This window comes from Trichomycterus rosablanca, chromosome 6 (assembly GCF_030014385.1).
Source record: "Trichomycterus rosablanca isolate fTriRos1 chromosome 6, fTriRos1.hap1, whole genome shotgun sequence".
NCBI lineage: Eukaryota > Metazoa > Chordata > Actinopteri > Siluriformes > Trichomycteridae > Trichomycterus > Trichomycterus rosablanca.
Genome location: NC_085993.1, coordinates 41,685,810 through 41,711,669, shown reverse-complemented (window position 1 = coordinate 41,711,669; position 25,860 = coordinate 41,685,810). Strand labels below are relative to the sequence as shown.

Here is a 25,860-nt window from a genome sequence, read left to right as displayed (position 1 = left end):
TTGTTCATATTATGCCAGATAAGTTCTCCACATAATTTCCTACAACTTATTCCATCACCCCCTTTTTCTAATAAAGAAGACAGCAATCTCCAAGTGTTACAACAAGCTTGGTGATACGGTTTTATAACACCTCTGGAGCGATTGAAAACAGTGATGTGCATCACTACCCAGCTTTTTTTTTTAAAGCCCTCTCTATTTTTGGAGCGTGCTGCATTTTTTGAAGGTTGCACTGACGCACAACAGAATTGCCACTTTTATCTGAGCATGCGTGGTGCACATCATCCCAAGCATACCGATAAGCTCTCTCTCAGACAAACACCACAGAAATGTGACCTGCTGCCTCTCATACTCAGGTTTTGGCGTGAACTTATTTTCTAGTTTCTACAGGATACCACCTATTTTCAAAAGCAAGTCATTAGTGTTGTTCTTTTTAAATACTTTAGTAAGTACTTTAGCTTGGCTTTAAGGTCATTATTCAGCAGGTCTACTCTTATAAATGTAAATCACTTTTTAGTTCTGATTAGTGAGTTCAAGTGAAATAGTTTTCCACTCCAAAATGCAGTTATTTTACTTTTTATGTCATTGAGTGAACAGTTTTAACCAAACCAACAAAAATTTGGGACAGCATGGAAAATGCAAACAATAAAAAAAAACAGTGTTTTTTAAATTTACTTTTACTTTTATTTGATTGCAGACAGGGTGAGCCTGAGATATTTCATGTTTTATTTGCTCAACTTTTTTTTATTTATTAATAAACATCCATTCCCGCATTTCAGGCCTGCAACACATTTCAAAAAAGGTTGGGACAGTAAAGCATTTACCACTTTGTAATCGTGCCATTCCTTTCACCACACTTATAAAAGTTTTGGCACCGAGGAGACCAAGAGATTTAGTGTTTCAGGTTTTATTTTGGGGAGCACTGTTGCCTCACAGCAAGAAGGTCCTGGGTTCGATCCCCAGGCGGGACGGGGTGGGTCCTTTCTGTGTGGAGTTTGCATGTTCTCCCTGTGTCTGCATGGGTTTCCTCCGGGAGCTCTGGTTTCCTCCCACAGTCCAAAGACATGCAGTCAGGTTAATTGGAGACACTTAATTGCCCTATAGGTGAATGGGTGTGTGTATGTGAGTGTATGTGTGCCTGCCCTGTGATGGACTGGCTTCCCGTCCAGGGTGTTACTGTGCGCCTTGGCCCATTGAAAAGCTGAGAGGCTCCAGCACAAACGCCGTCCCGCCCCTAATTGGATAAGTAGTTAAGAAAGAAAGTAAGTGAGATTTTTATTTTGTCCCATTTTTCCTGCAAACACGTTTTAAGATGTACAACAGTACGGTGTCGTCGTTGTCGCATTTTTCATTTCAAAATTCTCCACACATTCTCTATTGGGGACAGGTCAGGGCTGCAGGCAGGTCAGTCCAGTACCCGTACCCTATTCTTCCGCAGCCGTGCTTTTGTAATGTGTGCAGCGTGTGGTTTTGAATTGTCTTGTTGACAAATGCATGGACGTCCCTGGAAAAGACGACGTCTTGAAGGCAGCATATGTTGCTCCAAGATCTCAATGTATTTTTTTGCATTAATGCTGCCATCACAGAAGTGTAAATGACCTTTGCCAAGGCCACTGACACAGCTCCATACCATGACAGACCCTGGCTTTTGGACTTCAAAATCAAATAAAAGTCAAAGTAAATGTAAGAAACACTGCATTTTTATTTTATTTGCATTTTCCATACTGTCCCAACTTTTTTTCTGATTTGGAGTTGTACATTTGTAAGTTTAATTTCTTTCAGGTAATTCTGTAAAGTTCTTTTGCTGGCTTCTTTTTACCTTTGGGAGCACATGGTGAAAATTTACGTAGAACAAGTATCCAGAACCTGCAACTAAAAATGCTCATTAAGATTTGACTACACAAAGTGGAAGCCTTACAGTGATAACATTAATAACAAATTGCTGCCTAATTCTCTGGGCTCAAGCTTAGCTGACATGGACTGATGCAAAGTAAACGTCTGTTCTGTGGTCTGAGTCCACCTTTTCAATTATTTGTAGAAATAATAGATAATAGATCGTCTGAGGTGAAAGGCTATAACAGCAAAAGAACATAACAGGTTCCACTTCTGTCAGCCAAGAACTAAAATTTTACAAGCTTACTGATACTGGAGAGTAAAAGATTGAATAAACATTGCCTGTACAGTCAGAACTGGACTCAAACAGCATTTATTCATCATCTCAACCTGCCTTATGTCAACAGTTTAAGTTAATAGTATGGAAATGTTATCTTGCACACAATAGTCCTTCTTACAACTGCATGTTACTTGAATACCACAGCTTACCTACAGTGATCAGCCATAACATTAAAACCACCTCCTTCTTTCTAAACTGTCCATTTTATCAGCTCCACTTACCATATAGAAGCACTTTGTAGTTCTACAATTACTGACTGTAGTCCATCTGTTTCTCTGCATGCTTTGTTAGCCCCCGTTCATGCTGTTCTTCAATGGTCAGGACAGAGGCCACAGGGCCACTACAGAGTAGGTATTGTTTAGGTGGTTGGTCATTCTCAGCACTGCAGTGACACGGTGGTGATGTGTTAGTGTGTGTTGTGCTGGTATGAGTGGATAAGGCACAGCAGTGCTGCTGGAGTTTTTAAACACCTCACTGTCACCGCTGGAATGAGAATAGTCCACCAGACAAAATATATCCAGCCAACAGCGCCCTGTGGGCAGCATCCTGTGACCACTGATGAAGGTCTAGTAGATGACAAACTCAAACAGCAGCAATAGATGAGCAATTGTCTTTGACTTTACATCTACAAGGTGGACCAACTAGGTAGGAGCGTCTAATAGGGTGGACAGTAAGTGGACACAGTATTTAAAACTCCAGCAGTTCTGCTGTCTAATCCACTCATACCAGCACAACACACACTAACACACCACCACCATGTCAGTGTTACTGCAGTGCTGAGAATGATTCACCACCTAAATAATACCTGCTCTGTGGTGTTCCTGTGGGGGTCCTGACCATTGAAGAACAGAGTGAAGCAGGCTTTAAAAGTATGCAGAGAAATAGATGGACTACTGTCAGTAATTGTAGAACTACAAAGTGCTTCTATATGGTAAGTGGAGCTGACAAAATAGACTGAGTGTAGAAACAATGAGTATTTACTATTAGTATTGTTGTATCATAAGTCTTTTTAATTAGCATTACTAAATAAGTGCTGTACTTTAGTGGCCTCTCCTCGAAAACATCTTAATCCATTGGGGTGTTTTTAAGATATGGTACAACAGAAGTTTTGGAACATTAAAGTATTGTTGAAAAATTGCAATATTAATATTAATATTTATGCCACAAACAATATTTTTATGTACTTTATAAGCCAACTGCCAGTGGCAAATTAAGGTGATCTGGGACATCTAGGTTACGATGTGCTTGCAACATTCCGCAACTACTACCAACAACCGCACACACACACACACACACACACACCATACCATTTTTTTTCTTGGATCAATCAGAAAAGAACTGCCAGGTGAGATGTTAAACATTAAGCACACTATCATACATTAACAATGCTATGTAAAGAGCACAAATGCACATGGCAACACGCACAACACAAAGACTGCAATATAACCGCTATAGATCACCCTCTATATCTGGAAAAACAAACATCATTAATAGCTGTGCGTTCTCACCTCAAACTTAATCTACTGCCGCCAGTAGAATTAATTCTTTTTTTTTTTTTTTTTTAGGCAAACAAGCTTGTCCCAATTGCAATGTCCCTATTTGGAAAATACTAACTGCATTTTATATACACTGATCAGCCATAACATTAAAACCACCCCCTTGTTTCTACACTCACTGTCCGTTTTATCAGCTCCACTTACCATATAGAAGCACTTTGTAGTTCTACAATTATTGTGTTTAGTCCATCAGTTTCTCTACATATTTTTTTTAACCTGCTTTTACTCTGTGGGTCATTCTCAGCACTGCAGTAACACTGACATGGTGGTGGTGTGTTAGTGTGTGTTGTGCTGGTATGAGTGGATCAGACATAGTAGCGCTGCTGGAGTTTTTAAATACTGTGTCCATTTACTGTCCACTCTATTACAGTAGACACTCCTACCTAGTTAGTTCACCTTGTAGATGTAAAGTCAGAGACTATTGCTGCTGTTTGAGTTGGTCATCTTCTAGACCTTCATTAGTGGTCACAGGATGCTGCCCACTGGGCGCTGTTAGCTGGATAGTTTTGGTTGGTGGACTATTCTCAGTCCAGCAGTGACAGTGAGGTGTTTAAAAACTCCAGCAGCACTGCTGTGTCTTATCTACTCATACCAGCACAACACACACTAACACACCACCACCATGTCAGTGTCACTGCAGTGCTGAGAATGATCCACCACCCAAATAATACCTACTCTGTAGTGGTCCTGTTGGGGTCCTGACCATTGAAGAACAAAGAAAGGGGCTAACAAAGCATGCAGAGAAATAGATGGACTACAGTCAGTAATTGTAGAACTACAAAGTGCTTCTATATGGTAAGTGAAGCTGATAAAATGGACAGTGCTTGCCAATTAAAGGCTTAGTTTTACCTAAGTTTTTAATGGGTTTTTTTTATGCTGGTTTATGCTGATCGCACTGTCGCCTCACAGCCAGAAAGTCCTGGGTTCAATTCCAAGGTGGAGCGGTCAGGGTCCTTTCTGTGTGGAGTTTGCATGTTCTCCCCATATCTGTGTGGGTTTCCTCCGGGTGCTCCGGTTTCCTCCCACAGTCCAAAGACATGCAAGTAAGGTGAATTGGAGATACAAAAATTGACCATGACTGTGTTTGATATAACCTTGTAAACTGATGAATCTTGTGTAATGAGTAACTACCGTTTCTGTCATGAATGTAACCAAAGTGTAAAACATGACATTAAAATCCTAATAAACAAACATTTATGCTGATCTGTTGATGTCTGTTTCAATATTTGCATCTTTTTCATGTGATTGTAGCATTTCGTTGGCCCTATTGCTGTCTTCATTTGTTCTGTTTTCAGTATGGGTGCTGGTTTAGTATAATTATAACTAGTGTTGTGTCTGAGAGCAGGCTGACATTAGGACTAGCTGCAGAATACTGTTCTACCAGGGTTTCTCCTGAGGCTGTAGCTGAGAGCGCAGGGTCAGACTCGGTGTCTGCTCACACTGTTTTTCTAACAGACTTTATGTTTTGCACCATGTTGCTTTGTTTCATTTGAAACATTAGTTTAGTTTAGGTAGCATGTAGCCAAGGTGCTTATTTAACTACACCACTAACTGATGAATTAAAATCTGCCAAAATTAATTTCAACGAGTGCATTTAAACAAACCAATTATGTACTCAATATTTACGGGCATGTGAAGACTTAAACACTCACTCACTTTCTTAACCACTTATCCAATGAGGGTCGCGCAGTGCTGGAGCCTATTCCAGCTTTTCAATGGGCGCAAGGCACACAGTAACACCCTGGATGGGGCGCCAGTCCATCGCAGGGCAGACACACATACACACACACACACACCCATTCACCTATAGGACAATTCAGTGTCTCCAGTTAACCTGACTGCATGTTTTTGGACAGTGGGAGGAAACCGGAACTCCCAGAGGAAGCCCATGCAGACACGAGGAGAACATGCAAACTCCGCACAGAAAGGACCCGGACCGCCCCGTCTGTGAGGCAAGAGTGCTAGCCACTGTGTCACCCAAGGCTTAAACATCTTTTTCAAAATAAATAAATTCTGACCAATCAAGAGGCATAGCATTATTATATTGTTCCCCTGGGCTGTAGCCTAGGGCAGTCTGTGCGTTAATCCGCCCCTGCCGCCTGCCTAGATAACAAATTGCTTAAATTTTTTGCCCTTGAAGTGAGACCATAATCAATAGCCATGACCCATGTGGACATCTAGTGGAAGTAAAGGGTAAGTTCTGTAGTGACCTGTTGGAGGGCATGGAGGGAGTATAAATATTGCGACGTCTGTTTGTGTGTGTGAGAGAGATAGAGCAGGGAGGCGAGAGAGAAAAGAGAGAGAGAGAGAGAGAGAGAGAGAGAGAGAGAATATAGAGAGGAAAAAGGGAGGGAGGGTTAGGGCTTCTCTATAAGGACTTTCCTCTCTCAGTGGCGTTAGTGTTAAGTGGCTCTATTGAAATGGTTGGATTTGTGCTTAAAAACTTCAAATCTTTCAAACTTGGATTTATAAAAGAATAGAACATTTCTCATCGTTTATTGTCAATGAAGTGGATTGTAATACTTTTATGGTTCAGCTCTTTGTCTTACTCCTGACCACCATGCCTGGTGAAATGCGCTCCGTGTAGGCAGTCGGTCTGCGTTTTGGAGAGGTTCCTGCGCATCAAGCTGTGGCTGCAGCATGGAGGAAGCCCTGCAGGACCAAGAATCCTGGGCTTTCAATGACTCATGGAGAAATTCGAGCTTCCCAAACGAAACGAACGGTGTAAACCAAACAGTAAACCCGCTGAAACGGAATGAAGAGGTGGCCAAGGTGGAGGTGACGGTGCTGGCACTGATTTTGTTCTTCGCTCTGGCCGGAAACTTGTGCGTCCTGCTGGCGGTGCACACAGCCAAACATGGTCAGTCGCGCATGTACTACTTTATGAAGCACCTGAGCATCGCCGATCTAGTGGTGGCAATCTTTCAGGTGTTGCCCCAGCTCATCTGGGACATCACATTTCGCTTTTACGGCCCCGACCTGTTGTGCAGGCTGGTAAAGTACCTCCAGGTCGTTGGCATGTTCGCCTCGACGTACATGCTGGTGCTGATGTCCATAGACAGGTGCCTGGCCATCTGTCAGCCGCTGCGCTCCCTGCACAAGCGCAAAGACCGCTGCTACGTGGTGCTCTCCTGGGTGCTCAGCTTGCTCTTCAGCATCCCGCAGGTCTACATCTTCTCCCTCAGGGATGTCGGATCCGGGGTGTACGACTGCTGGGGGGATTTCGTCCAGCCCTGGGGCGCGAAAGCGTACATCACCTGGATCAGCCTGACCGTCTACGTTATTCCTGTGGCCATCCTGAGCATCTGCTACGGACTGATCAGCTTTAAGATCTGGCAAAACTTTAAGCTGAAGACCAAGCGGGAGCAGCAGGGGGTCACGATGAGTCCGGCGGCGGCGCGCAGAGGGGCACTTTTTGCGCGTGTCAGCAGCGTGAGGCTCATCTCCAAAGCCAAGATTACTACCGTCAAAATGACCTTCGTGATCGTTGTGGCTTATATCGTGTGCTGGACTCCATTTTTCTTTGTGCAGATGTGGTCGGCGTGGGATCCAGCTGCGCCCCGGGAGGGTGAGTGAGTCTCTTCTTATTGCACTTACGCGCTCGGGTGGAACATCTGTTATCGGTACAGCGCATGGTTTAAAACATAAACAAACTGGTTTTTACTTATTAGAAAGTAGCGTAAAGTATTTCTCAGGGTAGGAGACGGCACGAAAACTAAACTGGTACCACACAGCTCCAGCTACCAAGGGTTTGATCCCCGTCTTTGGTGAGTCTGTGTGTAGTTTCCACTGGCCAGACTGGCTATTCTGTCACTGCTTTTATTAAGTTTGCTATTCTAAATAGTGCCTAAATGTGTGTGGATGACTGGGTATAGGTGTGTTATGACCTGCAATGGGTCACTGTCCAGCGGCAGCCTGTCTGGTGTATATTCCCACCTTGAAACCGATGAAATGACCTTTTGGACCTACTGTGACCTTGACTATGAATTAAAATATTGTTATCTTGTAAAATGTGTCTACTTCGATTGGTATAAGATTATTTTAGACAGAGTTAAGGTTAGTTTTGTAATAAGATTTTCTAATAAGACCCATTGATATCCTAATTATAATGACTTTTTCAGGGTTTTTTGTTTACATTTTTGAATAAGCATCTTTTTAAATATTATGCTGTTTGTTTTGTAAGCCAGTAAGGCAAGGCACTTTTGGATGCCTAGAATTGGGTCTGAGTAAAAGGTGTAATAGCAGAAGCAACTCTAACACCTTCTAATTTATGGCAGCCTTGTTTTGATGGTTAGCTGACAGTTTAAGTTTTCTTACCAAGACCATGGTTTTATGTATTTGTACATACAAACAACAGATGTTGTACAGATTTTAGGACTAAAATGAATAAAACTGACTTCTAAAAATCTACAATCAATTTTCTGCACAGAACTTTTCAGACATTACCACTGCAAATGTTGAGCTAGCCCCTATTATTATTACACAGGGAAGTCCTCAGCTGTGGTCAGTCTATCACATACAAGGAGTTACGGAAATTCATGTAATAAAATTTCTACATTGTGTTTATTGTTTGTTTTTTAACGACATGTTTTACACTTTGGTTACATTCATGACAGAAACGGTAGTTACTCATTACACAAGATTCATCAGTTCACAAGGTTATATCAAACACAGTCTTGGACAATTTAGTGTCTCCAATTCACCTCACTTGCATGTCTTTGGACTGTGGGAGGAAACCGGAGCACCCGGAGGAAACCCACATGGACACAGGGAGAACATGCAATCTCCACACAGAAAGGACCCGGAACCCCAACCTGGGGATCGAACCCAGGACCTTCTTGCTGTGAGGCGACAGTGCTACCCACTTAGCTACTTAGATACTGTATGTATATTTTTAACCCAGCATATTTTGTCATGCTTTAAAAAATTTCAATGCTAAACGTATGAAAAAAAATCCTATTCAGGGTCACGGTGGGTGAAATTTACTGGGCGAAATCCAGGAAACGCCCGGGACAGACAGAAATGATAAAGACGAAACTGCCATGAGATACGTGTCATTTATGTGTGTATTTTTTAATTCAGTGTTGTAAACTTTAAATATATTAAATTCAAGATACATTTTTAATCATTTAAGACATTTTTGAGATTCTTCTTTGTGTGTGTAGATACATAAACACAATACACACACATGCACACACACACACACACACACTTTATTAGGGACAGCATCTGGTATGGTCACACCTTGTTTATTTATAAGCTATATCTACCATACAGCTGACCTTTGTGGCTATACAGTTAATGACTGATCTGTTGCTGTATATTTTTTCACCTTTTTGAACCCTTTTTATCAACTGAATTGAAGTTTGAATGGTAGACCAGTCTCAGCACTTAAATCACAATGACATGGTAATGTATATTTTTTCTGCTGTGAGTGTATTAGGAGCTGCAGTGTTGTGTAAACTTACATACCCTGTTGGCTCTCATGTAGCTGTGCAGTTAGAGCCTAAAACTACTTTCTTTTTTATGTAAACATGTGTTAATCTTTCACTAGTCTTTTATCTGTCAACACTTTCTCAACACAGGTTTTATATTTTGGGTTGGAGCACTATTCTCTTCCCAATGTTGACATTCAGGTGTTGAAACATTCTAAAAGTGCTGCAACTGACACTTAGAACTGACCAGAAAAGCACACATCATATTAGTACAATGTTAGTGTCATAATCATTTATGAATTACAGCCTGGTTCTTCCGGTTTTGGTGCTGACAGGTTTGCATGATGTAGTGTAGCTTCTATATTCCTTTTCTTCAAGCCTATGCTAAAAACTGACACCTTAACACTGAAATCTGTATACGGCTTTATTCCTTTTGGATCCTGTTGTGGGTGTTTTCCTTACAGCTTATTGTTTTGTTTTATTTTTGTCCTCGCCCGCTGTGCTCTGGTCTTTCAAGGGAGGCCTGATTGTTCCAAATTGCTTCTAGTACAAAAGATGTGAAAATGTCTGTTCTAAGATGTCTAGATTTTGGTCAGAGTGAATACAGATTTTCAGGGATGTAGAAGAGAGCACCTTGTATGAACATATGCAAATGTTAGACTGCTCTTTTAAATAAAAAAGGTAAATTAAGCTACCAGTCTCTGGTACTCCAAATTTAGTCAGAGAATCCTATAGGGTTAAACTTTACTTTTTATGTTTTGTGTTAATCAGAGAAAAACTCTTTGGAGAAGCAAACAAACAAACAAAGAAGACAAAGTTTACAACTAATTATATTATTTTAATTAATAAATGATTTATTTTATAATATAATTTATTATAAAGCACTCAGTAACTGTTGATATGCCACTAAATTGTTATACACCAATCAGCCATAACATTAAAACCACCTCATTGTTTCTACACTCACTGTCCATTTTATCAGCTCCACTTACCATATAGAAGCACTTTGTAGTTCTACAATTACTGACTGTAGTCCATCTATTTCTCTACATAATTTTTTAGCCTTCTTTTACCCTGTTCTTCAATGGTCAGGACCCCCACAGGACCACCACAGAGCAGGTATTATTTAGGTGGTGGATGATTCTCAGCACTGCAGTAACACTGACATGGTGGTGGTGTGTTAGTGTGTGTTGTGCTGGTATGAGTGGATCAGACACAGCAGCGCTGCTGGAGTTTTTAAATACCATGTCTACTCACTGTAGACTTTATTAGACACTCCCACCTAGTTGGTCCACCTTGTAGACGTAAAGTCAGAGACGATCGCTCATCTATTGCTGCTGTTTGAGTTGGTCATCTTCTAGACCTTCATCAGTGGTCACAGGACGCTGCCCACGGGGCACTGTTGGCTGGATATATTTTTGGCTGGACTATTATCAGTACAGCAGTGACAGTGAGGTGTTTAAAAACTCTATCAGCATTGATGTGTCTAATCCACTCATACCAGCACAACACACACTAACACACCACCACCATGTCAATGTCACTGCAGTGCTGAGAATGACCCACCACCCAAATAATACCTGCTCTGTAGTGGTCCTGTGGAGGTCCTGACCATTGAAGAACAGGGTGAAAGGGGGCTAACAAAGCATGCAGAGAAACAGATGGACTACAGTCAGTAATTGTAGAACTACAAAGTGCTTCTGTATGGTAAGTGGAGCTGATAAAATGGACAGTGAGTGTAGAAACAAGGAGGTGGTTTTAATGTTATGGCTGTTTGGTGTATTTAGGTATCAGATCATGAAGGTGGTCCAAGAATTTAGAATTTTTGTATTTCGTCATGTACCTCAGGGCTGAGCAGCTCTGTAGTGAATATCCAAAGATGTTTTTGTTTAATTGGTAGTTACTGATTAGAATCTCTAAATGTTGATAAGCATGTTTAATAAATCGAGTTTTGCAGGTTTGCATTAGATACATATTGCAAATCTGTAATAAGATTAGTGCACACTACAATGTAAATGTAATGTAAGTAATATATTTTTCCACCTCTGTAAGACTTTAACATTTATAATGTAAAATGCTATTTTATCAGATAAATATTTACTGTGTGCATTAAAAAAGGTAAAATCTCAGTTCCTTTAGAAAAGGATTAGTTTTATAACCGTGAACCTGATGAATTTGTTTGACAAGAATTTTTACATGTAGATTACTCAAGATATCGTCCGAGCTCCCAGAGTCTTATAAAGACCCATAATAGCCTTGGGCAAGCATATTAATATTTAGCAGTTCTGCAGATGTTAAATCATGAGCATGTGCAGGAGGAGAGATATTTGATCTAAAGCATCTCACCAAGCCAAGGACAAGTGCTATAAGTGCTATTTGTCTCGTCACAGAGCATTTAAAATACCTCAGCAGCATGCTGTAATATATAAAGGGGGCCTGTTTCTAAGACACCTGACAGGTTCATTCACTGGGTCACCCACTCTGAATCATTTGTTGTTGTAAAAAAAAAAATGTTTCCTTTTTTTAGGGTTCTTTTGGACCCCCTGTGTTCTGAGGTACCTTAAATCTTTGCTTTATGACCTACATCTATAATCCCTACTGTTCATTTTTCAGAAGTTATTAGACACCCCAAGGTCTCAGATTGCAACAACTTAAAAAACCCACTTATTTCCACTGATATTTATTCAAGAGTTTAATACTGTAGAAATAATTCAGGTAATCTATAAATAAATAATTTGAATTTAAACTTGAATCTGATAGCCAGTTTTTCATTTTTACTATTTTCCTTTGCACACTAAAGCTTAGATTAAAAGGGAACCCCTTTTGGAAGGTTTAGCCCTGACAGTAGCTTCCCCCCAATCCCACTCCTATGGATTAATCAAAATAGTCAAAATAATATTTATAATATATAAACACAAACCACACTGTTTTTACATCATTGGTTTTTAACTAAACACTTTAAGTTAAGAAACAATATAAAATATGAAATAATATAAAATTATTTCTGAAACAAAAACAAATGTATGAAAATAATTTATTCAATAATTAATTTAAATAATGTGTTTAAGCACAGAAATGATTTAACCATCATAAATATGCATTATTTTATAATTTTTTTTTACATTTTTCATTATTGTTTTTTTTATTTTTTGCAATTCAGATTTGCTAAGTAATAATTACTTAAATCACAAAGAAGTCTGCTTTTCATACAGTATTATTATTGTTATTATTATTATTATAATGGTGTTTACTGCTTTATGGCACAGTGGCTTGGTGGGTAGCACTCTCGCCTCACAGCAAAAAGGTCCTGGGTTCAATCCCCGGACGGGGTGGTCTGTGTCCTTTCTGTGGGGTGTTTGCATGTTTTCCCCGTGTCTGCGTGGGTTTCCTCCGGGAGCTCCGGTTTCCTCCCACAGTTCAAAAACATGCAGTCAGGTTAATTGGAGACACTGAATTGCTCTATAGGTGAATTGGTGTGTGTGTCTGTGTCTGCCCTGCAATGGACTGGCGCCCCATCCAGGGTGTTACTGTGTGACTTGCGCCCATTGAAAAGCTGGGATAGGCTCCAGCACCCCAAATCCCCCCCGCAACCCTATTTGAATAAGCAGTTAAAAAAGTGAGTGAGTGATATTATAATTGTTTACATTTTTAATTATTGTTCTCATTATTGTCATTATTGTACTTTTATTTTTATTCAACGTCTAATGCAATCCAGATTTGCTAAGTAATATTTAATTAAAGAATAAAAACGTCTGGTTTTCATGCACTACTTCTATAACAAATGTAGACAGTATTTTTATTATTGTGTTTGCTGTTTAGTGATCAGTAAACCTGGCAAACAGCATAAATAGGCAAAAATTCCATCTGTAAAACTGCAACAATTAGTATCTTCATTTTCCAAACAAATAAAAGTATAATTAAAAGAACATGGGATGCAACCCAGTGGTAAACATGCCTATGTCCCAACTTGTTATAACTAACAAATAGAATTAACTTTATCAGTTTGTGTCCTTTGTCTGTTAAATAAAAGCTATACCAGTATGTGTTACAATGCAACATGAGATTGTCAATCCATATTTTCCAACAAAGAATCACATCTTTACCTTTAAAAATAGTCTCTGTGATTTACTATTTCCTGAGACAGTAAATCCAGACATCAATATTCTTGTGAATGTCTGTTAATCTAAATTTTTTTTCCAGACCTAGATTATTATGAACTGAGAATTGATTGTTGTCTAACACTTGTGATTTATTATTTTTTCTGATTTAATTATGGTATGGATGGTAGTAGTAAACTGTTTTAGCTATGACTAATTAATAGTCAATAAGCACCTAAATCAGGTTTCAAAGCCTCTTCACTCATTTTAAAGAGAATAAAACCCCTGTTTAATTGAGATAGAAGGAGACTTTGATTACTCTGTACAGTCGAGGGTATAAATTAGGCACTTGGAGACACAGAGCTGCAGAAAGGAGACGAGAGAGAAAGCACACTTCCTGTGTTGTAATCTGTGCCATTCTGCATTAAACATGCAGAGATAATTATTTCCTTTTACTCAGATTGCCAGAGTTATAGATCAAACACATCGGCTTTATTCAGGCTATTTTGATGTAGGACTGTTTGAAGGGAGATGTAGCATAAACCTTCTTTCCTTTTTAAAGTAGTCAGAATATGTTTGAGTGCAACACACTTTATTTAAATTTCACTGCCTGACCACGTTGTGATAGCAGATTTGATCTGAAGTTATATTGTAAGTAGTTTGGCATTTAGGAGGAAAAAGCTAAACCTTTTATTGAGGAAAGAGAAAAGAACTACATGTGATTTTGGAGAATTGTTAATAGGCCAACCACATCTGAAAAGATTTATCACTGTTCACACATTGGAGATAAAGTTGGAGTCCTAGTGCTTTAATGGATTTGACCTTTAAAGAATAATATATTTCACTATTTTCTTAATTTTGATGTCATATTGTGCTGCTTGGTGACATGTTTTATTCTACTTTGCATTGCTGTAAAGGTTCTATTTAAGTGTTAATTTTTAACAGACTGGTGGTAAAGAGTTCCTGGTTGTGCTGTGTCAAATGCCAAGTTCACACTACACAACTTTCCAAGTCATCAGGTCGCTGTACAGGTCACACTACACAACTGGATCTTGTAATCGGGAGTCTTTTAAGTCTACACGACTAATCTGTGATAGGGGGTTTCACACTACACAATCTATCACCAACTGGAATTGCAGGCGGGTCTGTCTGGTCTCCCAAACCACGTTTTGTCACGAAAACAAATGCGAGAAGTGACGAGGGGTATAATGATACCACGTCCAAAAATGCACGTCAACAAGTAGCGAGTGATCAAAGTTTATGCGCTGATGTGCAGCGTAAAATAAAATAAATGAATCTGAGTGGATTTGGCTACACGAACAGCATGGATTGTCTGTTCTGTAGTGAGTTGGAGGTTAATAAATATTTTTTGTTTTGTAGAGAACGATAAGGTCAAAAATACTGTAAAACGTGTGTGTGCCGATGTATTCTGATATAAACTATATTATGCCCCTGTCCCACCTTTTTACAATGCCTTCCCTGTGTTTCCACTCGCACCGTATCTTGCGTTTTCATTGGCTGTTCGACACCACACTCATTGCCAGTTGGTCGACTCAGATCCAGATATTTGACATGTATATAAAAATCTTCGTTAAGCTGAAAAAGATCGTTCGTAACCCAAAATGTTTGTATGGTAAACCATTCGTAACTCAAGGGTCTACTGTACAAGAAAATGTTGAGTACTATCCTTGTACTACTGTTAACAACACATGAGTTAATCTCTTAGTCAGCATTAAATGAACTGCAGACACAACAGAAAGTTTGTTCTTTTTTTGGCGTGATTTCTGCAAGTCTCTGGAACTGTACAGAAGAGACGAAACACACATGACACAGGATGTGCCTACCCAAAACAGTCCGGCTGATTGGAGATGTGTGTGGTCATGCAGCTCTTTTCTTTGTTGCACATGTATCATATATTATCAAATGTCCAAAATGTTATTTGCTTATTCTATAGAAGGCTAATGAGTTGCTACAGACATGGGACAAATACAAAAAGGCTAAATAAAGTGTCCTAGTATAGTATTGGCTTTTCACAAGCTGTAATAGAAACTTCATTTTCCTTGGCATGATCTGGAAATGTACAGAAGAGATGAAACACACAACACACAGGATGTACCTACCCAAAACAATCCAGCTGATTGTAGATTTGTGTGCTTATGCAGCTCTTTTCTTTTGCCTGAAGAGACCTGCAGAGCTTTAAGATCTTAAAAGTCTTTTAAGATGTGTTCTGCAGAATTGCATCTTGTTGAGCTCTTCATTCATATTGAACAGCTTATGTCAAAACCTAGCAGCCTACACCTATCAGGCATAACATTATGATCACCTTCCTAATATTGTGTTGGTCCCCCTTTTGCTGCCCCATATGCAACAAACTGTGAATGCACTGTGTATTCTGACACCTTTCTATCAGAACCAGCATTAACTTAACTAACCAGCCTTCGCTCCCCACGTGCATCAATGAGCCTTGGCCACCCATGACCCCTTTGCCGGTTTACCACTGTTCCTTCCTTGGACCACTTTTGACAGATACTGACCACCGTAGACCAGGTACACCCCAGCTGCAGTTTTGGAGATGCTCTGACCCAGTCGTCTAGCCATCACAATTTGGCCCTTGTCAAACTCGCTCAAATCCTTACGCTTGTACATTTTTCCTGCTTCTAACACATCAACTTGGAGGATAAAATGTTCACTTGCTGCCTAATATATCCCACCCACTAACAGGTGCTGTGATGAAGAGATAATCAGTGTTATTCACTTCACCTGTCAGTGGTCATAATGTTATGCCTGGTCGGTGTATATCCATACATACAACACATAAAAACATTCAATTTTCCCAAATCAGAAAAAAGATGGTGGTAAAAAGTGATTCATTACAAGACACATCCAGTAATATTAAATAGGGCTTCTGTAGTTGTACAAGTCAGGATCACATATCCACTATTGAATGCAGCTAGAAGTAATCTAGGTTGTGGGATTACAGTGAGATTCAATACAATGATATTTCTAAGAGATTTCTGACAGAATTCTAACCATTACTCTTCTAATCAAAAGCAGATACAAAAAAGATGAACATAATTAACTGCGGTATCTTCTTGTTAAGCTTAGCTAATGAGCTGTCATTGCTTAATGGTGTTCATTGACTAAATGGTTCAGTAATGTATCTCATCATTCAAATATATCAATGCACACAATGCATAATGTATATTTTGACTAATCGTCTTCATATACTGTTAAAAGAATCAATTCAATTAAAACAATAAAATCAGCATAAAATGCTATGAATATCAAAATGTAACATCTTAAAATGTGAAAATTTTAGCCTAATTTTAAAATAATTCAAATGAATACAGTGAATGTTACAGGGTCATTAAAGCCTCATTGCCGGGTGAATAAATGAGCTCCGTTAGGAAAAGCTAAACAGTAAAAGGAAATGGGGATTTCATTACATTTAAACATGGTCCTGCATTAAACAGTATGGAGAAGTTCTATTCACAACACAACTTGCCCTAAAATAAAGCTTAATCAATAACCAGGGAATTGAAACTGGATAATGTTATGGTTAGACAGACATGTGTGCATGCTCATTACAGAAATGTTAATGTTTTTGGCAAAATAGTACTTTTTATTAGATTTTGGTTTTAAGTGGCCAGTTATATATTTCTTTTAGACAGTTCAGTTTCATTAGAATATGACAAAAAATTGAGCAAATACTTTTTTTTCTCCGAATTTCCCCCCCAATTTTCTCCCCTAATCTAGTCATATCCCATTACCCTGATTGCGTTACGCTTCACCTCTACCGATACAACCCTCCACCACTTTGCAACTGACACATACCCCCTCCGACACGTTCTCAGTACAGACTGTCTCTTTTCACCTGCACGAGGCGAGTTTATATGCGGATCAGCCTTGTGCACGAAGAGCCACACCCTGATTAGCATTATTCCCCAACTCTGCGCAGGCACAATCAATCAGCACCAGTTATGAGGAACCCTGGTCCGGCTCATCCCACCCTGAACAACAGCCAATTCAGTTCATGAAATGTATGTTCAGTGGCTTTAAAATCATGGCTTTTTGCTGACCACTGGATTTTCTCCACACTCCAAACTCTTTAAACCATGGATTTATTGTGCATGTTTATTCACAGGGCACAGTCAGGCTAGAACAGTATAGGGCCTTCTCCAAATTTTTGCCCCAAAAATTACATATAATTTATTATACACTGATCAGCCATAACATTAAAACCAACTCCTTGTTTCTACACTCACTGTCCATTTTATCAGCTCCACTTACCATATAGAAGCACTTTGTAGTTCTACAATTACTGACTGTAGTCCATCTGTTTCTGTACATACTTTCTTTTTAAGCCTTTCACCCTGTTCTTCAATGGTCAGGACCCCCACAGGACCACCACAGAGCAGGTATTATTTAGGTGGTGGATCATTCTCAGCATTGCAGTGACACTGACATGGTGGTGGTGTGTTAGTGTGTGTTGTGCTGATAGAGTTTTAAAATGCCGTGTCCACTCACTGTCCATTCTATTAGACACTCCTACCAAGTTGGTTCACCTTGTAGATGTAAAGTCAGGGACGATCGCTCGTCCATTGCTGCTGTTTGAGTTGGTCATCTTCAAGACCTTCATCAGTGGTCACAGGATGCTGCCCACGGGGCGCTGCTGGCTGGTTATTTTTGGTTGGTGGACTATTCTCAATCCAGCAGTGACAGTGAGGTGTCAGCGCTACTGTGTCTGAACCACTTATACCAGCACAACACACACTAACACACCACCACCATGTCAGTGTCACTGCAGTGCTGAGAATGATCCACCACCCAAATAATACCTGCTCTGTAGTGGTCCTGGCCATTGAAGAACAGCATGAAAGGGGGATAACAAAGCATGCAGAGAAACAGATGGACTACAGTCAGTACTTGTAGAACTACAAAGTGCTTCTATATGGTAAGTGGAGCTGATTCAAATGGACTGTGTGTAGAAACAAGGAGGAGGTTTTAATTTTATGCCTGGTCGGTGCATGTTTTAGCAATGAGTGTGACTAAAACACCTTAACTCTGTAAGTAGAAGGGGTGTCCACATACTTTCAGGCATATCATGCACTGTACCATAAATAATGAAACCACAAAAATAAAGACAGACGCAATTGTAGCTATACACGGCACACTAATCACGAACTGATTACTCTTTATCTAATGCAAACATTGTAAACATAAGAATCTGACACAATGCAGGTTTATATGTGGCTGCGTGTTCTGCATGCTTGTGATAAGCTCATCTTTCTTTTTACATGAATAGGCAAACCATGTATGGAAGCATCTCAGCATGTTTGAAAGTTCTAGACAACTCTGTGAGGTCCGTGGCTTCAAGACTGTTTAGAACCTACAAACAAATACTGCTAAATGATTGTTGAATAAGCGGTAATCCTGTTACATCAAAGCTGCTGATTGTCGCCCTGATTTAGACGTGCGCTTCACTATTACCACAGATGAGGAAATGCTTACTTGAGCTGAATAAGCTGTTTAAAGCAGAATTAAAACATTTTTATTTATCTCAAGCAGAGCTAATGATTTGTTGCACATGTATCACGTTCACCGACGAGGCATAACATTAGTGTTATTCACTTCACCTGTCAGTGGTCATAATTATCTCTTCATCACGTAGTGATAGTGGGTGGGATATATTACACAGCAAGTGAACACTTTATCCTCAAAGTTGATGTGTTAGAAGCAGGAAAAATGGACAAGCGTAAGGATTTGAGCAAGTTTGACAAGGGCCAAATTTTGATGGCTAGACGACTAGGTCAGAGCATCTCCAAAACTGCAGCTCTTGTGGGGTGTTCCCGGTGTGCAGTGGTCAGTATCTATCAAAAGTGGTCCAAGGAAGGAACAGTGGTAAACCGGTGACAGGGTCATGGGCGGCCAAAGCTCATTGATGCACATGGGGAGCGAAGGCTGGCCTGTGTGGTCCGATCTAACAGATGAGCTACTGTTCAAATTACTGAAGAAGGTAATGCTGGTTCTGATAGAAAGGTGTCCGAATACACATTGCAGGGCTGTTTTGGCAGCAAAAGGGGGACCAACACAATATTTGGAAGGTCATAATGTTATGCCTGATCAGTGTATTTTACCAAATGTCAGAAATGTTATTTAATTATTATGTAGAAGGCTAACGTGCTGTTACAGACAGAATGCAAATAATAAAAAAAAATAGCAAAATAAAATGTCCTAGTGAAGTATTGGCTCTCCACAAGTTGTAATAGAAACTTGGCATGATTTCTGCAAGTCTCTGGAACTGTACAGAAGAGATAAAACATATTCTTCCAAGAGCTAACGGTTCCTAAATGATGTTTTGATGATGATTGTGAATAGCGCTGGCTAATAATGTCACTGTCTAAATCTTCCATAGATGCTAAATGGGATTGAGATCTTGTGGCTGCAAGAACCATAGCATATAATTTACATAATGTTTTACTTATTAAATCATCCAGTGACTTCTTGTGCTTGTAAATAGAAGTATGAGACCAGTTTAAATTACTCTGTTTTAAAATAGTACCCTTGCCAGCAAAATGTAGAGGTCAATGATTCAGAAATTTACTGTTATCTTGAATACACTTCACATTTACATTCAGGCATTTGCCAGGCACATTTATCTAAAGCAACCTATAACTGAACTCATCTCTTGCCTCGTTCTGGCACAAGGACCCAATGCTGGCAGGTTGGCAGACCAAGGATTTGATCATCAAATATTCAAAAATGAAGTGCAGTTCATTGCCTCTTGTTCTGTTTTCCTAGGTTTTCTCGTTGATTGATAGCTTCTCTCTTACATTTTTTATCATTAGTCTGTGAAGTTGTGAAATATTTTGAAGCGCACTTGTGCATGGATAATTTTTGGTTCCATAACCTTTCACCTACAGATTATTAAATCAACTTTACTGACAGGGATGAATAATGCCAAGTTTACACTACACGACTTTCCAAGTCGTCAGGTCGCTGTACAGTTCACATTACACAACTGGATCTCTTTTAATCGAGAGCCTTTTAGGTCAGTGTGGCTTTCAAACTACAGGACTGATCTGCGATAGGGGGTTTCACACTACACTCTATCACCAACTGGAATCGCAGACAAGCTTCTCTGGTCTCCCAAACTAACAAACGCGAGAAGTAATGAGGGGTTTAATGATACCAAGTCCAGAAATGCAATAAGCGAGCGATCAGAGTTGTTTGTGCACTGATGTCAAGGAGAAAAAATACATGAATCTGAGTGGATTTGGCTACGTGAACAGCATGGATTGTTCTATAGTTCTCCATTGTAGCTGGAGGTTAATAAATATTTTTTGCAAAGCAACGTTGGTGTTTTGTTTTGTAGAGAATGATAAGGTCAGAAATACTGTAAAACTTGTGTGTGTACTGATGTATTCAGAAATAAACTATATTATGCCCCTGTCCCACCTTTTTACACCTCCTCCCCTGCATTTCCCCTTATACCGTATCTTGCGTTCTCATTGGCTGTTCGACATAGCACTCATTGTCAGTTGTGCGACTCAGATCCAGATATTTGACATGCTAGATATCTTTCTTCGGCCGCTCGGATTGAGTTGTTGAACAGTTCACACATAGCAATTGAGAGCTGAGTTTCGATCGCCAAGCAAACGCCGACAAATCTAGCGGCAACCAGACGGCGAGCGAAAATCAGGGCACAAATCGTGTAGTGTGAACTAGGCATTAGTTGTTTGCTCTTTGCATTTTTTATTCAACTTGTGTTTCATCATTTTGTCTTTTAGAACTAGCAAGCTTCTGAAAATTTCTACTCATTACATACAAAATTGTCCATGACTGTGTTTGATATAGCCTTGAGAATTGATGAACCTTGTGTAATGAGTGGTGACCATTTCCTGTCATGAATGTAGCCAAAAGTGTAAAACATGTCGTTAAAATCCAACAAGCAAACCTACTCATTACACAAGAATTTGGGGAACTGGGAGTTTCCCCAATAAGTTTTGAGTTTCAAAACACATTCTCAGATGGTTTTTTTTTTTAAGTTGAATTGAAAGCACAAAAATGTCAACTGGTTAAATACAGCAAAACATGAACTAAAATCTTTTTGTCTCTTTTGTTACAGCCATGCCCTTTATCATCTCTATGCTGTTGGCCAGTCTGAACAGTTGTTGCAACCCCTGGATCTACATGTGCTTTGCTGGACACCTGTTTCATGACCTAAAGCAAAATTTGCTCTGCTGTCCCAAGCTGTATTTAAAGTCATCTCAGTGTCGCTGCGATCTGGATCACAACTCCAGCCACAAGAGCAACTCATCCACGTATGTGATCAAGAGCACCAGTAGCCAGAGGAGCATCACTCAGACATCTTCCACGTAAACATTTACATCACTCATAACACATGAGGACCAGGGACAGTCACATAAGGTACAGGACAGTGTTATTTAGTGAGCTGTGAAGACTTGGAAGGAAGGCAAATAAGACTCAAATATTCAAACACTGTTGGAACAGGAGACTTGACTCTTTTGTTGTGATGAGTTCTGGGAATTTTTCTATCCTTTTGATCTGTGCCCTTGAACAGCACAGAAAGACCACACAGTAAAAGCATTTTTACAAGATGTTTGAGTTTTTACAACTTCTGGTCTGAATCCATAAAAGGAATGAAGGAAATGACCGGCACTGGATTAAAATCAGATTTTATTAGGGCTTCAGGTGAAGTGGCCTTCTTGATGAACTTAAGCTTGTTTGTTTTAAACCTGGCCTGAAAATAATATTGTTATATTCTTTATTGTTATTATATCCACTATTCAATTCATCTTCAAGAATGAGAGATATAAAAGCAGTAAAAATAAAAAAAATAAAGAAATAGAACTTTTTTGTAGGGATGTATCAACACACCATTGATGAAACAAATGTACAACTGTTGTTATATACTCTAATATTGTCTTAGATTATCTATTATTGACATAGCAAAACATCCTTTTTTAATGTGTATACACACATGGTTGGATCAAGCTGACTAAATGCAGTAGTGGTACTTATTAGTAGTGATTAGAACTGTGCTAGAATATTAGTGTGAGTAGCAAAGTTAGAATAGTCTGCAACTTTAACCAAACAAACACACCAACCCACATTATTCCCAGTGAATTCCTGCAGCTAGTGAACCAATAATTAATAACCAATGCATCTGTGACAAAAACATACACACACAAAGATGTCCATAATAAAATCTGACACCATAGGGCCGCTCGATCTGCTGACGCAGATAAGGATGCTTTAGTCAAAGAATGTATTAAGATACTGTTTAACTACTTTTACTAGCCAACCAAAACCAAATTTTAACCAAATCCGAATAATCTGTGTTTTTTTATGATTATGTCTGAATCTATTTTTAATGTCAGTGTTACATAATTTAGAGCACTACCAGCTGTGTTTAATAAGAGGTGAGTATTGTATTACATCTTCATTTCTATTTCCTGACAAAATTGCATGTGTGGTGGTTTTCACCCAAACATTTGAACTCGAGGGTATATGTACTCAAAAATATTTATAAATAATACAACCCCAGAAAAGTTAGGACAGCATGGAAAATGCAAATAATAAAAAAGAGTTTCTTACATTTACTTTGACTTTTATTTGATTGCAGACAGGATGAACCTGAGATATTTCATGTTTTGTCTGGTCAACTTCATTTCATTTATTAATAAACATCCATTCCTGAATTTCAATGCAACACATTCCAAAAAAAGTTGGGACAGTAAAGCATTTACCACGTTGTAATGTTACCATTCCTTTTCACCACACTTAAAAGACGTTTTGGCACCAAGGAGACCAAGTGATTTAACGTTTCAGATTTTATTTTGTCCGATTCTTCCTGCAAACACGTGGTTAGATGTGCAACAGTACGGGGTCGTCATTGTCGCATTTTTTGTTTCAAAATTCTCCACACATTCTCTATTGAGGACAGATCAGGACTGCAGGCAGGTCAGTCCAGTACCCGTACCCTATTCTTCTGTAGCCATGCCTTTGTAATGTGTGCAGCATGTGGTTTTGAATTGTGGTTTTGAAATGCATGGACGTCATGCATGTAAGGAACACCGCATTTTTGTTTTATTTGCATTTTTCATACTGTCCCAACTTTTTCTGATTTGGGGTTGTATAAGGTTTGTTAGAAGATTCAGTTCTTTTAACAATTATTTTAAACTGTTTATTATCCATTACTGTCTTCTCTATTATCTATATTATTAATATAAATGTTATATAGATGCTATTTGCTTTCATCTGCCTAATCTTGATCAAGATTTTGGAAGTACAGAAAATAAGATTACAATTCATTGTTTTTATGTTTTCATTACTTTGCTTCACCTTGGTTTGTATTCCAGAGTGAATGCATTAGGTGTTAGGCAGAAATAAACGACACCACTTCATTGCAGGACGGTTTTAAGTCTAAAAGCTGGTGTCAGCTTTTTTGTGTTGGTAAGTCTTACTGGTTAAAGCCGAACACCTATCCAACAACATAGCATCTGCCTTCTTGTGTGCTGCAAGAAAAAAATAAGTAATCCATTAGTAAAAAAAAACCAGTAGGTTGCCATAGAAGCTTCTTATGTGCTCACAACCTCAGCTCCTTTTGGAGAGCTGTGACAAGTTGTAACTGTGTGGATAATGTACACATCATGACATTTGAAAAAGGCTACTGATTTTTTTATAACATGCAGTCATATTTACAGTTTATCCAGTTATGAAGTTATTTATTGAAAATAAAGTCTATGTGCTTTTATATGTCTGTGACTGGATGTTTCAAGATAAAGTTACATTTACAATGATTCAATGATTTTTTGCATACTTTTTGCTTTGTGTTGTTATTTATAATATTTTGTTTATATAATAGCAATATTTCCCTATCATTTAACACATTTCCAGTCAACATTAGTGGTGGTAAATTTAGTTTATTTTATGGACTCGGGTTAATCTGAGTCACTCAGTAATGTGATCCGGTTCAAATGTATCAAGGGTTCAAGGGGGATGGTCAACAACAAATTGCCATGTTAACATTGACCCAGTCAGGCAGCCACAGTGGCACCAAAACAAACAATCAATAAATTACCATGGGGAAGGGCTATGATACTCCTTAAGTGTTACAGTCCTGAAGTAGCCTGTAAGCATTTGCAATTTTAACTCATACGTTTCTTCTCCTTACCTTCTGCTCTAGAACGTCTTACACAGGTTACTGATAAGGTAAGTGTATTTCTTTATGGTTTATGTATGGGCATCTCTTTATTGAGGACTTTATACTGAGGATTGTATAGCTGGTATCACAGTGTTTGGTTGGTAAGTGAGCACTGGTTAATGAAGGGTAATTAAGTTCCAAATGTCCTTTAATGGCTCACTTAACCACAGCAATAAAATATTTACATTTAGAGCTGAAATCTTCAGCTTTTACTGTGTTTTGTTTATGCTGGATTGTGCTGGTCACTGATCATTGCTGTGTTTTCATCACAAACAAGGAGAATTGTCCTGTAAAGGAAATTTCAACCTGCGATGTATGGTTTTCTGTTTACAAAACCACTGTTTTATCAGTTCAATACTTAGCAGCTTTTGACCTTTAAAAATCAAACAAGTCAGGCTTAAAATGAAGGTGGACCCTACCCTGCCATTTCCTTTTTATATTACTGATCTAGCTGCTGCTTTTAGTTAAGCCTGATAAATGCAAGGAGCTAACAGCACAAAATTTCTAACATGAAGGAACTGTCAGCACACACACACACACACACAAACATATAAGACAGTTCCTCTCTCCTCTAATTTGGTAGTTTAAAATAGAAAAACTGCTTGTTAGAAAACAGGTTGCAGGCGCCCATGGCACAGCGGGATATTTTGCCTGCACACCAGCACCAAGTTTCTGAACTCCTTAGTCCCCTCCGGTTGGTTGGGTGTCATCTAGTGGGTATAATTGGCAGTGCCTGCAGCAGATACTAATTGGCCACCGTATCTGCAGGGTGGGGGCCGGACTATGTGTGGGTGGGTGGGTCTTCATACGCTGTGTGAGGACCCTGATTGGCGGAAGAGACGCCTGTGCAGAAAGCAGGGGCGAGAAGAGGAGGGCTGTACACGTGTTGGAAGAGGCGTGTACAGCGACATGCTCTCCTTGGTTGCAATCTGGTATCTCTGGTAGCAGCGGAAGACAAAAAAGTTGAGTGTGCTAAATCGGGAGGAAAATAGGGAGAAAATGCATTAAAATAAATAAATGTTAAAAATTTTTTTTAAAAGGTTGCAGTTATCACTTCAAACCGAGCGTTGTTTAGGCGGTCTTAACTTGCTAATGATGCTTCAGTTGTATTTAGTGTTTGATATTTTAGTGTTAGTTGAATTAAAAACAGAAAGTATAGAAGGATTGCCTTTATAGACTGACTCCATCTGTCTACAGTGTTTAATAATAAAGAATAGGTAGTTGGTTCATTCTACTTCTTAGATTCTGCCTTGATTTAATTTCTTGCTTTCTTTCATTGATTCCTAGCTGGTTCCTTTAAATACGTTAGAAAGGAAGCACGGTGAAAACACATTTGCTAAATAAGATGTGCCTGCTCACTTGTCTTTTTAAA

The 25,860-nt window shown here is 39.1% G+C and overlaps 1 protein-coding gene across 1 annotated transcript; it reads left to right on the top strand.

Annotated features, from left to right (window-relative positions):
• Positions 1-6,366: 6,366 nt before the first annotated feature.
• Positions 6,367-21,640, top strand: oxtra (oxytocin receptor a). The gene is made up of 2 exons (XM_062996982.1): positions 6,367-7,294; positions 21,387-21,640. Exons 1-2 carry the CDS (start codon positions 6,367-6,369, stop codon positions 21,638-21,640), a joined length of 1,182 nt encoding a protein of 393 aa, XP_062853052.1.
• The last annotated feature ends 4,220 nt before the right edge of the window (positions 21,641-25,860 follow it).

Coding starts and splice junctions, on each gene's coding strand:
- oxtra (XM_062996982.1), top strand. CDS start 6,367: ATGGAGGAAGCCCTGCAGGACCAAGAATCCTGGGCTTTCAATGACTCA. Junction 7,295..21,386: donor TCCAGCTGCGCCCCGGGAGG/GTGAGTGAGTCT, acceptor CTTTTGTTACAG/CCATGCCCTTTATCATCTCT.